Source organism: Galleria mellonella, unplaced genomic scaffold (genome assembly GCF_026898425.1).
Source record: "Galleria mellonella isolate WM207_F2 unplaced genomic scaffold, CSIRO_AGI_GalMel_v1 utg90, whole genome shotgun sequence".
Classification (NCBI taxonomy): domain Eukaryota; kingdom Metazoa; phylum Arthropoda; class Insecta; order Lepidoptera; family Pyralidae; genus Galleria; species Galleria mellonella.
Window position 1 is genome coordinate 384,336 of NW_026442172.1, and position 18,099 is coordinate 402,434.

Consider the following 18,099-nt stretch of genomic DNA (forward strand, 5'->3'; position numbering starts at 1 on the left):
ATTGTAATATTTATTTATTTATTTTTAATTGATCATATTACAAAAAAAAAAATAATATAAAAGGTAGATTTACTCGTAATGCTCCCAGTCAACCTTTGGAATAACGGAAATGTACGGTGAAAAATATTGAAAAAATGTTGTGAGTAAATAGTTATATTAATGTTATATATTTAAAAACTTTCTCCCTCAATGTACTTAATAATTTATATAATAGTAATAAAAAGTAAATATTCATACTTACTTAATTATATTAATTACTCGAATAAATTATAGTGCACTACTGGAGGTATCTTTTATTGTTTATAATCATTAACTATGGCTCTTTATTTAATTAATTTGTAATTTTCTCTCCTTGGTGTATATTTTTTACATTTAATTTTTTTTACATTTTGTACGATTATATTCTTTATATAGTTCTATTTTTTATTTATAAAGCAATCTATAATCGTCAAAATTCGACGCATGATTGGTACATTCAAATCGTGGTGTTCCGTTAATTTCTATATCAATAAGCAAATTAGTTGAATCAGATTCATATGAAGATAAATGATACTGGGTGCGATTTACTTATAATCGGCAGATTATGAGTAAAATTGTGGTAGTCGTAAACAGATTACAATGATGCTGCAATCGGTTCCACATCGGAAAACAATAATCATTAAAAAATTAGAAAAAAAAACTAAGCAGTAGATGGAATCCTTTTTCTAGGCTCTATCTTGATCATGAAGCCGTCTGTCCTTTTGAGTATGATATCGGCCTGCAGTATGAACTGTTCTTCGGATATATCAGACACCACTTTGTAGTTACGCAATATCGTCGACAATAGCACCTTAAGTTTTAATATAGCATATTTGCGACCTGAAATAATAATTAGCTATATCATACGTCTCATCATTTAATATATGAGAAATAATATATAATATAAAGTCAAATAATTTAGTAATCTCTTTCAAATAATTTAAAATGTAAATAAACAAAAATTGATCCAATCGATGTGCTACCCTTCTGCTAATATTCAACAGTAGTATAAATAAAAATAATGATTATATAATTGTTTAAGAACGTTATTGAATTTTAGTTAGGATTTTATATTAATTTCATTTTTTTTATACAACTTAAAATGGCAAACAGGCTGACGGCCCACCTGATGGAAAGTGGTAACCGTCGCCTATAGACATGAGCAGTGCCACGGATATCCCACCCTTCAAACCGAAACATAGCCATGCAAACACAACTGCTTTACGGTTGAAACACAAATGGGACAGTATTACGTCATACGTCATATTTTTATTTTTTTAAGATTTGAGAAAAACTAGTTTACTAGGTAATCATTTATGTTTAATAGTTATGAAAAGCTATTTTTTTATACTTATTATTAATATAAATTATACATACCAACACAGCTTCTGGGTCCCGCACTGAATGGAATAAAGCTATAATAATGTCTGTTCTGCGTATTTTCCGGTAAAAAGTTATCGGGATCAAATTTATCGGGGTTTTTGTAGTACTTAGGTGATCGGTGTATTTTGTACGTACCAATTACAACTGTTGAACCAGCCGGCAGTACATAATTGTTTGTAACTAGAAATAAAAGGAAGAGGATTATATCTAATAATACATCAATTTAAAATGCTAATAATTTTTCATGAAAAAAAAATCATCTATTTCCTCAATTAGATAGATAGACAGATAGATACAGTCTTTATTACCAACAATAACAATTAAAAAAACAACAATAAAAAAGAAAAAGAAAACTATTAAGTAATAGGAGCCGCCTCCGCTGTTGTTATATATGCACACTTCTGATTTTAAGGCCCCTTATCTCATTTAACTTTAGCATGCGTGCGAGTCGCTAATACCCATTTTTCGGATAGGAGACTCAATACACTGAACAAAAAAAAAAAAAAAAAAAACTATGGTCAAAACTAAAAAAAGAACAAACTCTGAATAAACTCTTCATTCTATAACATGTTATTTAATTTTATATCATCATCATATCAGCCTTTAACTGTCTACAGCTGAACATAAGCTCCCCACCTCTTGGGAGGTTTTCCCAGTATTTGCTACGCTTGGCAGGCGGAATGGCAACCGCAGTCAGGGTTTTAGACATGTTTTAAGAGGGACGATGCTACCCATCACTCGCCCTCCCTTAGTCGGTACTTTTGGTAGGAAGGGGTGGCCTATTTTTTACCGGGACTATACGGTCAATTGTATTTATTTATTGTATTGTATATCATAGAACATAGTAAATATTGCTATAGATAGATATAAAGAGTACAAGCAATAAGTAATAATTACGTATAATAAAGATTTTACATTGTATGTATTATAACAGCACTATGGATATCTCAGAATATACGCGAAGAATCACATGAATCTAAAAAATTCATGATATTCGCATAACGCATGAAGCGTTGTTTTTGAAAACTATAATCATGGCAGTGGCATAGAATAGGACACCCTTTCCTTTCCCGTGGGTGTCGTAAGATGCGACTAAGGAAGTGGGAGGGATGGGTAGAGGGGCACTGTCTATGCCTAAAACCTAAAACATTTCTAAAGCCTAACTGCGGTTGCCAATCCGCCTTCCACGCGTGGCAACTACTGGCAAAACCCCCTAAAAGAGAGGCTTATGTTCACCAGTGGACAGTTAAAGGCTGATATGATGAATTATTCTAAATAGTTTGTTCTGTGTTTACAATTTACAAGGTAACGATAATATAGAAAAAGTTATCAACTTACTTATTTTAACATCACGCTTCAGTTTTCTAGCAATCATAGGTACTGGCGGGTACAGCCTTAGAGATTCCAGAATGACTCTCTCAAGATATTTCATTTTAAGAGTATCACCAAAAGTGGTTGCTCGATCAGAGTCACCGAAAATTTCGTATAATTCATCATAAACTTTTTTCTGAACGTCTTGATAAATGCCGAGTAATGACAAAACGAAACTGGAGCCAGCTGCTGTTGTATCATGACCCTAATTGAAAAAAGACTTAACGAAAGTATTTTGTTGTATCGAAAATAAAAAATAATGGATTTATTTATGTTTTATCTCACCTCAAACATTATAGTGTCCACTTCATCCTTTATTTCATGATCTGTAATATTATTTGTACCATTTTGTGCTGACTCAATCATAAGATCCAAGAAGGCGAGACGTTTCTTTATACCTATGATAAAAAATAAGGTAAGATACATAATACCATAATTACTAATTAAGTTATAATAAGACCAAAATGGTAGGAATATTTGCTATACTGTCAATAGTTTTATTTACTTAATAAATCTATAGTACTTTTGACAATAAATTTTCGGTATCGTAAATTACTTAACGAACAAACATAAAAAAAAAATCAATTTCAACATACATCAATCAACATACAAAAAGTTCTCTCCTCTTTGTAATTTTTTTATTTATTTAATATTTAATGTAAAGTAAAATTCTATGTACATTTGGCGGACTTAACACTGGACGGTATTCTTCACCAGTCAACTATTGGGAAAACAGAGAAATAAATAGACGGTGCATTATTGAATTGAGGAAATATAAAGTAACACTTAATATATTATAAATATATAGTTAGATTCATATGAACATATATATAATATGATAAATAAATATATACATATATTGTATATTAGTATAGATCGGACTGTATTTTAGTGTGCAAGTTGAGTTTTTAATTTAATATAGAATGAATTATTTGGGACTCATTTGTTCCACTTACCAACGTCGTATTCGTCGTTGAAATCCAAATCGTCACGATAGCCTTTGAAAACATTATCGGAAATACTTTTTCCATCACTAGAGATATCGTTGTCACATGGCCTTGTTAATTCTTCTAATGTAGGTGGGACTATACCCTTTGTCTTATTATCTACATATACTTGTTTTTTTTCTTTAATCACCTATAAATTTGTTAATTAATTTGACAGTATCGTATAAATATTTTATACAGTAAGTGCAGGTTTACATTATTAGTTATGAGTGGTTAAACAAATCATTATAATTTGTTATTACATACCTTATTAGTAAGTCCATGAATAATACTAAGTAATTTAGTTTGTTGCTTGAAAAAAGAACTAAATTTGAATATAGAATCAAATCGCATCCACAATGTGTAATGCCTTTGATGAATGATATCACACATTCTGAAATATAATAATGACTATATTATATTTATTGAATCGTGACGTTTTCAAGAGAACAAAATGTTATATTTAACAAATTTACTTCATAACGGCCATAGCGTAGTCTAAACCAGATTGCTCTTGAGTATTTCTTGTCATCCCCATGGCAGTTTCTGAAAAATTACAATTTTGCGTAAGATAGTTTTTTTTCTATTCTAGATAAAATGTTTATTAAGATTTTGATTTTTATATATTAAAAAAGAAATAATTAGATAAAGATTACGATCTATTATCGATAAAGTATGTAATACCAAGTAAAATGTCCACAGTGACTCCACTCATATAGTTGTGCACATCAAATGTTTTACCAATTTCCGACCGCATTTTTTCGACAACATTTTTACTATTTTCATTAAATGTGCCTACAAATGATTTTAGAATATTGATATGAAAAGTTGGGGCAATCATTTTACGGTGTGATCTCCACTTTTCACCTGCAAAAAAATTTAATAGTTATTAGTAAGCAATAAATTTCATATATGCATTTTAAAATACTCTGTGGTTCCGGCATAGAATGGACCACTTCTTCTATTTCCGTGGTCCTCGTAAGAGGCCACTAAGGGACCTTAATGGTTAAAGAATGGATACTGGCATCTCTCTTAAAACATCATCAAAGCATAACTATGGTTGCTAACCTGCCTGCCAAGCGTGTTAACTACTGGTAAAACCTCCTTGTATGCCGGAGGCTTATGTATAGCAAAGAAAAGTTAACGGCTGATATGATAATGATGATTTTAAAATAGGTAGACTTACTTTTTTATTTTAATAAATTTAAACAGATTAATTTTTAGTTTTTTTAGGCTACTTCTAAAAGCTAAAAAGTCTAAAAGTGTGTGTTTTTTCTTCTGTATGTCTTATGTGTGTTTTTTGTGTGTGTGTGTTTCCTTGTGTGTGTGTGTGTGTGTGTGTGTGTGTGTGTGTGTGTGTGTGTGTGTGTGTGTTTGATATAAAATACAAAATATATTTGAACCTTTTGATGTGCTTCACAATTTTTGTTTCGTTACCAAAAACTTCTTGTTTACAGATGGCGTCTTTCTACTTTTAGAAACATTCAGTTTTTTTCAACTACTGACTAAGACTTTTGTAGACAGTTTGTCAAGTGAATTTCAATTACTAAATAAATGATGAAATAACACTCAAGATAAACCACGTAATAATAAAGCTATTATTAGGCACATACCTGAACTAATTAGCAGGCCCTCACCCAGCCATGGTTTAAAGAATCGATACTCTGCTGATTTGTCTATATGGACATGGCTATTGAGAATAACTTCCACATCATCAGGTTCACTGAGGAATATGATCAGTTTGGAACCGATCCAAATACGGCCAATGGATATATATTTCTTTGAAAGTTTCAGTGCAATTTGCATTATATCTTAAAATCGAGATATTACAAGTTATAACTATATTATGTAACTATATTAAATTTTAAACACTATAAGCAATTAAAATGTGTAGTGTGAACATCTCCTTACTCTCATTTTATTATTTATCACAAATTGTAATAAAATTGTAGTAATTTTTCTATTCAAAATAATTTTATTTATTCCATAGTATTTATTTAAATTCCACGCATATCAACTTCGGGTAGTGATGAAGAATATAATATGTCACTACTGCTTTCTATCCACAGCAATGCTATTCTGTAAAATTCCCTATTTCACTTCATAACACATTTAAATTTCACTTTCAATCCATCCGTTCTGTACAATTTCGTCATTGCCTATTACATACATACATACATACATATCTGTCACGCCTGTTTCCCATTAGGGTAGGCAAAAACAATGGAACGCCAAATGCTTCGATTCAAACAAACCTCTTTCGCTTCTTCCACATTCATCAATCTTGTCATACACGCTCGTCGGTTACGGGTACTTTTAATTTGGCCCTGCCTATTACATATGAATTGAAATGAGTTTTGAAAGCTAAAATAAGTTCCTAACAATGTTAGCATATTTACCCAGAGTCCTATGTTTATAACAAAATAGCGCTATCATCGATATTACAGAATTCTAAATGTACATTACATTACTCGCAAATCTGGGGTAGTGAAATTCAAGTTTCGAGTTCCACTTTATAGAATAGCATTACAGTGCAGTCCCATATCTTCCCGATATAGAACAGGCTACCAGACAAAGGGAGCTTAATAGTTGACTGATGGTTAGTAACGTCTCTCTTAAAACAGAATAAGAGCCGAGGAGGGAAGAGATTGTTAGTATGGAGACTAAGGACTCAAGCTAGCAATATACCAGGTCGAACTCCACGAGGTCACTCTGGAAACTATCGTACTGAATTTTAAATGTATTTATCATAAGGGCTAATTGACCTGTCTTTTCATCCTCACTTATCATCTCGAACTGGTGCCCTGCCAGTGTATACCGTTAGCACGGGCGGGGTTAACCATTTCATTGTCATCTATTAAAAAAAATACATGATCAGAGCCTAACTACGGATACCGCTTGCAAAATGTGGCAACTTCTGCTATAACTCCTCTTATGGAGAAGCTAACGAGTTAACGACTAATATTACAATAATAATTACAGGATAAGAGGCAATTAAGGATGTCAAACGTATACTAATGTAAGCGATGAAAGCTTCAACTAAAAATCAATATCGAGCTGTTTGGTTTGATGATAATTATAAGCAATATCGTTTTTACATGGTAAGCGTCACGTGCTCCGTAATAATCAATATTTCTCTAGATAATGTTAAATTACCTGACGGTTTCTTCCCGAATGCTAGCAAAGAGTTGCCAAGTAAAGGCAGTGGAGGGGGACCAGGAATCATATTACCCAATTTATACAGCCTGGACTGTTGTTGTCTTCTGTACAGTAACCATAGTCCACACATGATGATCACGAGAAAATAGAAAAGAAGTCTGGTGATGTCATATTGATAGATTTGTTCTTGTTCAATTACCAGCGACATGGTGCTAAAAAATAAATGATTAGCTTAGTTTATTTTTTTTTTATCAAATATAAGTAATTTGAACTTTTTCAGAGTTATTAATTTCACATAAACAATTAGGATTACAAAAGTATTAATTTAATTTGTTTGTTATAAATAAATGCTGACATTAATTTGTTGATGTCAAGTTTAATTCGAATTAATAATTTCATCGAATTAACAATGCACTACAGATTTTAATAAATTGATCGCTAAACTATTTATCATAATATATATAAATAAAGAACAGATATTATTTTACATAATTTAGGCGAACTTTTGAAAAATATTAAATTTATGGTTTTTAAATTATGTTTAACATCGAACGAAATATCGCAATGCATAGGTTGATAGCATAATTCATGAGGGTAGAATATATATATGGAATTTTCTAGTTGTCTCGAGCCAAACTAACAAAGACTTTGTTACCATTAGAAATTTATAGCTTATTAGGAAATCTTGTGATATACTCGGGAACACTAGAGGCAATATAAACAAAATAAAAGCTACAAAAGAAGAAAAGCAATTCAAAAAAGGTAAATTAACAGTCATATTATCTAAATAAAAGTCAAGTAAAAAAAAATAACTTGAGATTAAAATTTTATTGACTTATTAAAATAACGAAGAAATGTATTTCTGAATTTCGATATTGATACGGTTACTATAAATGTTGATAGGTGCTATGAAAATACAAGTACAATGAGAGACATAGAAGAATGTAAAAGGAAAAAGAAATCTTTGGTTTCATATTAACCACTAAAAGATATTAATTAACTGTAGATATAAAGAAATATTATTAGATATTTAAAAATAAACAAAGATAAAAATATATGGAATTTATATTGTAATAGAAAATTAATAATATGTAATAGATAAAGTGAAATACTACAGAATACCATAAATTTATTATATATTACTTAAATATATTATACATTAAACTATATAAGTTTTCCTAAGAAACAGTATATTAAAATAACTTTTAAATTTGTCATGCAAATCGTGCGGTTTTGACCTCGATTTTATTTATTCAAAGCTTATTATAAAAATATTAAAATATATTAACAAGATTTCTTTATCACTGGAAGATGTAAATAAATATATGTACATATTTTATCTATCTTCACGGCATGTTCTTTACCAGGTAGAATTCAGTTGTTTTTGTTTATATTCCTTTGTTATTATTACATTGATAGTATAATAGTACACTGTATAAATACAAATTTGTGTAAATTAATAAATTAATGAACTATTAACCACATTTAAATATTATTATTCTTCTATTGCATTGTGATGTATGTAACTACCTTTAGAAAGTGCTTTTACCTCCTTTAGTAAGTGCTTTTTATGTATTTATTTATCAAATAATGTAAAATAGTTTTATTATAATTGTCTTTAACATTATTCATTTAAAAAACTATGAACATTTGTATAAAAGCAAAAATAAAGAATGGACCATAAGTCCAAATAATCCAAATAAAAAAAAAACAAATTCTAAAAGTAATACCTGAAGGAAAACAAACACTGCAGTCGTCTGACACTGTGGTTGTGCAATTCCTTTTTGAAAAAACAGCACTTTTATTACAATGACCTATCGTGTAATACACTTGACCCTTGTATTTATAAATAAAATTTGCATTATAATATTATGGTACAACGACAGGAAAGCTCTATTTTTTAATGGTTTAATGACTCCTTACACTGTAATGTAAGCTTAAAACATGAAGCCCCATTTATGTAACAGATATAAATTTTTAGAATATATAATACGAGTATATATTTTTTGGGAGGTGTAGATATGAATAGTCAGTGATAAAGGTAAAAGAAACAATTTTAGAGTTCCATTCCAAAAAGGTACAAAGGAACCTTTATGACGCGCCTTTGTTCGTCCGTCCGTTTGTCACAGCGTTATATTTTGCAATGGATTTACATTTTATTAGTCCGCTTATATTCAATCGAAATAATTTAAAAAAAATATTTTTATTTTCTCTGCTAGGGAATCCAAAATAGCAATTCAAAATTTCAAAATTGATCTACAATTTTTAGTTATGAACGAAAATATGTGAAAAATAATCCTTCCTGTCGCTAAAGTTATAGGAAAATTAAAATAAGGTCTTTAACTAGTATCATTTTTGAGAAATTATCAAAAAGCTTTCAGAAATAAACTTAGTTTGCGGCCTAGTTTTTAACCACAAATATAGTCCAAAATAAGAAATTAAAAATTGTAGTATCCATAATAATAATTACTAGGAGTCTATTTCGTATGAGAAATCAAGTTATTTTATGTAATACATGTTTATATATGGAGTCTTCGGCGTATGAATTCAACTCATACCTGAACGGTTTTGTTTTTTGTACTAATATAAAATGGAATGAAATAATATTTAGTACTGTTATCAAATAATCGTTTATAATAATAATTAAGACGTATTGCACTAATGACAATACCTTAAAATTAAAATAAAAATGTTTTTGATCTAAAATTTATTCAGAAAAGTTTTTTTAGTCCATTTTAATTATTAGAGTAGCTTTGAGAAAACAATGAAAATCTTTATCTTCTTTATATTCAGTACTTACCAACAAGAACAGAAGTAATGGCACACATTCATAAGATGACTGGTCTTTTTTTTTTATTCAATCTATTTTGCCATAAGAATCAAATGAATATTAGTCGATACTTTTTCACAATTACGATGTTTCGATTTTTCAAGTTTTCAAGTCCAGGCAGATACTATTTTATCTTCTTTTTGTAATAGAGTGATCGTAATATATTTTGTATTTGGTAAATAATTGAATTATTATATTTTTATTCATTTATTTATTAGTTACCGGTATATTATACATTTTTATTATAACAAATTATAATTTTATAAAATAGACACTCACAAAAGTAAATCTATTACAAAATTTTATCAAACATATGAGAAACACATCTACAGCATACCTAATAATTACCTGCTCAGAAGGTAAAATTACTAATAACACATAGAAGGGATTAATTAGCAGTCGATCGTTAAATCTACTAAAAAGTGTTAAATAGTTGTTTCAAACGATTATATACGTAGACAATTTGGTATCTTAAGGATTATTAACAACAACCTTCAGCACAATATGGAAGTTGGTAGTTACTTTATTAAATTTAATAATAGCAGGCATAGATAATGTGCATATTAAGTATTACTGAAAATATATATTTGCTTCGTCTAAAATGATTTAAGTTAGATATTCAGAAACATGTATCACAGTCTGAGCATCCATAGAAATTCTCGTGTTATCGAAATAGTGTTACAGAGAATAAAATATTAGATATCTATACTCCTAAATTATTTACTACACTATACACACATGTGTTATATATATTTTCTTGTATGTAAAAGGAGGTTTTATTGCTAGTCCTTTAATAATTTCAACACATTTGGCCTTAGCTAATATCATTTATAATTCTTTTTCTTGGTTCAATATTGATTTTGAATCCATCGGATATCTTTAAAATAATGTCAGCTTGGAGACAATCTTCCTGTGGCACTTTCGATATTATTTCGTAATTTCGTAGTATTGTTGATATCAGCACTTTTAATTTTAACATTCCATATTTACGACCTGTAATGAGATGTAAATATTTTTACTTCAGGGATAGATTGGTTTTGTTTGGCGGAATCAAATTTTATTTATATTTCCTACCACACACACACACACACACACACACACATACACACATTTACAAAGGCATATACACACATTTACAGATGCGCACGTTGCGCGCACGCACGCACCCACGCGCGCACGCGCACTCGCACGCGCACGCGTATATACACACGCACACGCATACGTACACGCACACGCACACGTACACGCACACGCACACGCACATGCACACACACGCACACGCACACGCACACGCACACGCACACGCACACGCACACGCACACGCACACGCACACGCACACGCACGCGCGCGCGCGCACGCGCTTCGCGCACGCGCTCGCGCACACGCACACGCACACGCACACGCACACGCACACGCACACGCACACGCACACGCACACGCACACGCTCGCGCTCACGCACGCGCACGCGCACACGCACGCGCACGCATACGATAGAAACTGTTACATATGTTGCTCCTTGTTACAAGCTTCTTAAATTTTAGGAAACAGGAATACTCAGTCACTGGAGGTCAAGCCACCTAGAGACTCGAGTTAGTTTTGGCAGTTTTATTCTTCAGTCACGACAGAAATAGACAAAATGATATTACTTACTTGACGAGTCATACGTAATTCGTAACGTAATATAACTGATGATTTAGATGTAATAAACAGTTTTTTTATCTTATGAGGCTTACCGATACAGCTTCTAGGCCCGGCACTGAAAGGTATAAAGCTGTAGTAGTGTCGGCGCTGTGTATACTCTGGCAAGAAATTGTCAGGATCGAACTTGTCCGGGTTTTTGTATACTTCTGGATCACGGTGAATTTTATATGGTATAATTACTACTGTTGAGTTTGCCGGTAAAACGTAGTTTTTTGTTTCTGTAGAGGTAATAAATTATTATAAAATTATTAAGTTATAAATAAATATTGACGTAATATCAGATAATGGTACGTTGGGTTAATTATTAATTATTGTGATGATTATAATATTTGGCATGCCCACATTTTTTTTACACTTAAGTCCAATATAAATAATTCTTACAAACATTTGCACTTATAATATGAATACTGGGATATGGTTAATTATTTTGTAAAATTGTTTTATTACAATGAAGTTGCCGTGGGGTCATATCGCATGTAAACGGATGTTAACGGCATAGAATAGGTTACTCCATCGTTTCCCGCGGGTATCGTAAAAGGCGATTAAGGAACTGCGAGGAATGGGCAGCAGCGTCCTTTTTTAAACATCTTCAAAGCCTAACTGCGCTTGCCAATCTGCCTGCCAAGAGTAGAAACTCCAAAACCCCTTTGAGGGGAAACACCCCCTAAGAGATAGGCTTATGTTCAGCAGTGAACAGTTAAAGGCTGATATAATGATAATGATGATGATAATGAAGATGCAAATTCGATACATACTTATAGTAACGTCGTGTTTTAAGTGCCTTGCAATAGCAGGGACAGGTGGAAACAATCGCAATGATTCAAGGATTACTCTCTCCAAGTATTTCATTTGAATTGTATCAGCAAATGTAGCGGGACGATTCGTGTCTCCAAAGATTTCAAACAATTCACGATATACCCTATCTTGAATGTTTTGGTGACCACCCAACAAGGACAAGACAAAACTGGCACTTGCTGCTACTGTGTCATGACCCTAAATGTAACAAAGATTAGGTATAATGTATAGAAACATATAAAACCATAATATTATAGAGTGTAGTTAACAGGTTATACTATTTACATATTACAATGTTAGACTAAAACACAGTGTATTAGTTTATTATAAAATCTTTTTAAATACTTATAAAACTACATACAAATTTCGTATAAATAATGCACTCTTTTTACAAGTTGATAAGATTCCAAGTTAGTACTTAACATTCTTTAATTTCTTTTTCAGAAAATATTTATTAAAGTAATATACTGACAGCAAACATGATGGTATTCACTTGATCTTTGATATCTTTATCAGAAAAATTGTTTGTTCCATTTTGATTGGCTTCTAATAGTAAATCAAGGAAGGCTAGGCGTTTCTTCTCACCTATAATCAAATAATATATAAATTTCTAACTTACTACTTGCATTAATTAAACTACTTGCATTGTACATGCAAGTATTTTAATTAATGCTTAGAGATATGTGAAAGCAAGATAAAATTTTGAAATATTTAGTATTTTATTTCCAGCATATTTCATATTTTATTAGGGTTATATACCTTTTATTCCTACGAAAAATTTCAAAATAAACAGGTGAAATATCTTACCAATATCATTTTCATCATTAAAATCTAAATCGTCTTTGAAATGTTTGAAAATATCATCCGAATAAGTTGCTGTTTTTTCTTCAGGTTGCTTGTGATCATTGGATTTAATTAATCGTTCGTTAAATTTTGGAATTAAAATAGTGTCACTAGCTTTATTGCTTAAATATATTTCCTTTTTGGCTTTAATAACCTAGAAGTATAAATGTTTATGTTATACTACATGTTATTTTATTTTGGATTTATTAATTTTGAATACGATAAATATTTTATAAGTTTCGATAATAACGATTGTACCTGCTTGGTAAGTCCATGTATTGTATTTAAGAGTTCAAATTGTTTCTTAAATAACGTTGTGAATTTGAATGTTAAATCGAGTCGTAGCCATAATTTGTAATGTCTTTGATGTATTATATCACACATCCTGTAAATAATCGCTTTATCAGAGTAATGTAAGTTAATTTTTAGTAGTAATATTTGTAACGACAATATAATAAAAATAATAAGGCTACTATTGCCACCACATGAAGTAGACTACATTGTTCTATTATGGGAATTAAGGACTTTATCAGTGCGTAATAGCTGGAATTAATGTATTATATTACGTAACGCTAGGGTTATAAAAATAAAGGTGCATTATTATTTTTTAATATTTTCTTATACTGTACTCACTTCATTACAGCCATTGCATAATCATATCCAGATTTAGCTTCTGTTTTTCTATTTATACCCATAACGGTTTCTGGAAGAAATGATGTGCAAATTGCATGATGCAAATTGTAAACTTTTGTGTTTAATGAATAATAACAATTGAAAGTACGTAAATTGAGGTCAACGTATTAACATAGAATTAACTTTATTGTTGTCTTTGTTTTATATGCGATAAATATGGAAAATTAACCACTGCATACAAGCACACTGTATAATAATAAAAAAAGTATAATAAAAACAATTAAAGCGCAAGTAAGCCTGGTACTGCAAGGCTCGACTCATAGTTTAATATTTAGATAAAATAACGATTTGATATGAACGCAGTTTTAAAATATATTTCGATTTTAATAGGAAAAAATGAATAACTGCTAATCGAAATAATATGGAATACCAATTAGGTTATACACGGGGTAGGTAAATTTATTGTTTTAGTACAAAAGATAAGAACAAATGTGAAATAAATAATGTAAAGAAAGAAGAACCGAAAATTGGTACGTGTAGTACCCAATTACCACTGAATTTATATGCAATTCGATCTGTTAAAACTAAGCTTTACGGTAAATTGAGATTTATTTTGTTCATTTTAAAATAATTCGAATACTATTATCACAACTTACCAAGAAGTATGTTAACTGATGTACCGCTCATGTTATCATGGATATCAAACGTTTTACCAACTTCACATTTCAGTTGATCTACTAGATCCTTGGATTTTGCATTAAATACGGGCATGAACGACTTCAATACATTCATGTGGAATGTTGGCGCAATCATTTTACGGTCAGTACGCCATTTTTCACCTGAATCAATATAGAATTTTATATCGGCACGATAATCCAACGGTTATGGGTTTATATATAACATGAAAAACAACTAAATAATATTCAAAAGACATTTTAATAATTTATATAGGTAGGATTGGAAGAGATGTATTTGATCCATTTAATCTGCATTACTTACTAAATATAGTAATATTTAAAATATTTTGTTTAAAATATCATTTGTATATTATATAGTATTATTAAATAATATACTTAACACTGTTATTCAAGGCGTTCTACATGAGCACTGTTTCTCAAAATATCGAGAACACTTACTTTAGAATCATTTAGAAATTACTTTTGAATCATGATTCTTATAAAATTTCGACGCTAAATGCTGTCTTTGGAATGACTAACTGGTAAATAATAAATTAATGAAGACTCTTAATAGCTGTCAAAAAATCTTAGACTATATATACGAGTATGATAGAATCTTTTTTATGCAATTTAGAATGACAAACAAGCTGACGACCCACCTGATGAAAAATGGTAACCGTCGCCTATAACTATGAGGAGTATTATGGACATAACAGAGTATACTGTTTCGCCCATGATACCCCCATGCGCTGCCATTCCTGAGAACTCAGGTGTTATTCCTTTATACCCTGTAAATTCACTGCTATATCCCACCCTTCAAACCGAAACACAGCCATGTAAATACTACTGCTTTACGGTAGAAACACGAATGGGACAGAGGAGCCCAAGTAAACGACTTTTATACAAAGTCTCCCTCTGGTTATGGGAAGAATATCGAATTGGGTAATATTTGTAAACAAACCTTGGCTTATAAGTATGCCGCCGCCAAGCCAATGTTTAAATAAGTCGTATTCACTTGACTTATCAATGTGTTCTTGGCTGGAGAGGATAGCTTCAACATCTTCAGCTCGTGTCAGGAATATGAACAGTCTCGTTCCGAGCCAACCGCGTATCACGTGCCCATATTTTTTACCATACATTAAAGCTATGGGCACCACGCCTGCAATGAAGTTTTATTGTAAGACTGTTTGCCTTAAAATCAAAACTGATGATTATCTTAAGAATAATTTGTATATAATTTTTCAAAATATACATATACAAGATACAGAAAATGTTATTGAGGTGTGGTAGTATTTGAATACTATTTTTATTTTACACGAATATTTATTGCAGTATCACAAAATGTCAATGCATAAAGAGAAAAATAATGAAAAATACTATTTAAGTTTGAAGCAATAGAATAATGCAATAAAAAAAAAAGTGTTTGCGAATACTGTGATACATACTGTTCTAAATGCTCGCACTTCTTTTTTTAACATGATTATAATAAACAAAACTTGGACGAGATTACAGAAAAGAAGAATTTACTCGTTTGGTTTAAGATCTCACGTCTTCAGCTATATATTACAACAAAATTTACTGCAATGATAAATCTTTGGCTGTTGTTGAAAATGCCGTGTGATGAGGATGTAAAAAAATAATTGTGGTAGTAAAACTGTTAGTGCAAATAGTTGTAATACAATACAATAACTTAATAGTAAAATAAATCTTGTATTACCTGATGTTTTAATCCCAATGGCTGAGAGTGCATTACCAATAAACGGTAATGCCCAAGGGCCAGGTAACTTGTTGCCGAGTTTGTAAAGTCTTGATTGCCTATGTTTCATATAGAGAAACATGAGACCAGACATTAAGAACATGAAGATGTAGCTGAGGAAATACTCCGCTGAGTAGTTATTTAATATTATTTCTGACATTGTAGTTAATCACTTTCTGAAATACAAGTATTGTGACAGATTCACTTAAACTTTTTGGAATAAGCTAATTATTATGCAATTAATATTTAAATTTTCGATAATCAATGATTTTTAATTTTAATGCCAATGACTGTAATAATGTTTCACATTTACTCACTATTAAAAAATATTAATTCCTAAATCCCAATACGACTTCTTCAGTCATCTATTGTTAATCCATTGAGTTGTGTATGGACTGTCATAATATTAGATATGTACTTACGCGTAAATTGCAATAATTTTTCGAGTTATTAAATAAACGATTTGAATGCGGATACGCCGACGTAACGAAACATGCAACAGCAATTTTATTGCAATTTCTATGGAATGACCTTCTCGGAGTAGAAAAAGTTGACTAAACATGAAAAGTCAATATTATACAATTAAATCACTGAAGTGTAATTTAATTAAAATCATTTCTTTTATATAACTTTTCTTATGTCAGGTCTTGATTGGGCTGTCCACTGGGATAGAATAAATCAATTTTGATTTTTCAAGATTGAAGAAAATGTATAATAGATATCAATGTATGTATTAATACAAAAAAAAAAAAAAACATTATTTAAATCAATAATCTTGGCTTTATTTTTAGTTGAAATAAATTTTTTAAAACCGATAATCACTATTATATTATAACAATTATAATTTACATAGTAAATTCGATGGTTCACCATTTGTGAGAGCAAATTAATAGTACAACTTATTTGCTTTTAATAATTAAACAGGCGTTCTCGGCTGGTAGCGCTATTGTTACCGCTTTTAATTTAGTCAGTAAATGTTTTTTTGCACCTGTCCATCAACTTTAGAAAAGAAAGAACTTAGAAGAGAAATATCATACAACTCTTCAATTGTATGATTTTCTAATATTGTTTAAAATGAACTTACATTATAAAATACATGATAAAGCGTCAAGGGCCAAAAATATGTCAACATTTAGTTAGCTAAATGGAACTTTGGTTAACTCTATTTCTTATTAAAACAAATTGCGCCATTTTTTCAGTGTTGCAAGTAATTGGATTAAAATTTCCCCAGATCTAGTCGATTTATTAAATTTAAATTAAAAATTTTTTTTTTTTTATAACATAAATATGCATATTTTGGTATTGCTTGAGAAATAATATGTTTTAATTAAAATGTAAGCGATTTACAAAGATTTTAAAATGAAAACATTTGTGTCTATTCTTGGATATAAATCAAAGTAATTAAGAAAAATAAGCATTATTACAAATCTTTAGGCACTGTTTACCTTGTTTCTTTAAATATATTCTTAATAATTTCGTATTGTTTTTAAATTTTAAGTTGACTATAATTTCTCCCACATACTAAGGTATAAATGTATATTATGGTAACCCTATTCACGTATAAATGGATAAAATAGTTGACATGTTTTTTCGAAGTATGTGTATATAGAAACTCTATCTACATTATGAAGATTATAAAATGTAACTTACATCATCACTATATCAGCCTTTAACGGTTTACTGTTGAACATAAGCCTCCCTCTTAGAGAGTTTTGCCAGTAGTTACCACGCTTGGCAGGCGGATTGGCAATCGCAGTTAGTTATCGCCTCTTACGGCACCTACGGGAAAGGAAGGGGTGGCCTATTCTATGCTGGAACCACATGGCAGTACGCCACATATTAGTATTAATAATATGTGATATATTATCACGTAATACAGTTTTATAGTGATTTTGACAATTATTTTTCAATCGACTTCATAAAGGAGGAGGTTCTCAATATATAA

At 30.5% G+C, this 18,099-nt stretch overlaps 1 protein-coding gene across 1 annotated transcript; it reads right to left on the reverse strand.

The window, feature by feature from the left end:
- Positions 1 to 248: 248 nt before the first annotated feature.
- LOC113519550 (uncharacterized) lies at positions 249 to 16,329 on the reverse strand. Its single transcript, XM_052902319.1, has 22 exons — positions 16,116 to 16,329; positions 15,360 to 15,557; positions 14,378 to 14,560; positions 13,722 to 13,791; positions 13,347 to 13,473; positions 13,053 to 13,242; positions 12,718 to 12,830; positions 12,206 to 12,443; positions 11,483 to 11,668; positions 10,567 to 10,740; positions 9,476 to 9,588; positions 8,648 to 8,715; positions 6,915 to 7,129; positions 5,372 to 5,569; positions 4,443 to 4,625; positions 4,235 to 4,304; positions 4,026 to 4,152; positions 3,729 to 3,909; positions 3,058 to 3,170; positions 2,740 to 2,977; positions 1,396 to 1,581; positions 249 to 858 (listed from the first exon to the last, which is right to left on the reverse strand). The coding sequence occupies exons 1-22, from the start codon at positions 16,312 to 16,314 to the stop codon at positions 680 to 682; spliced, it is 3,549 nt and encodes a 1,182-aa protein (XP_052758279.1). The 5' UTR covers positions 16,315 to 16,329; the 3' UTR covers positions 249 to 679.
- Between the last annotated feature and the right edge of the window lie 1,770 nt (positions 16,330 to 18,099).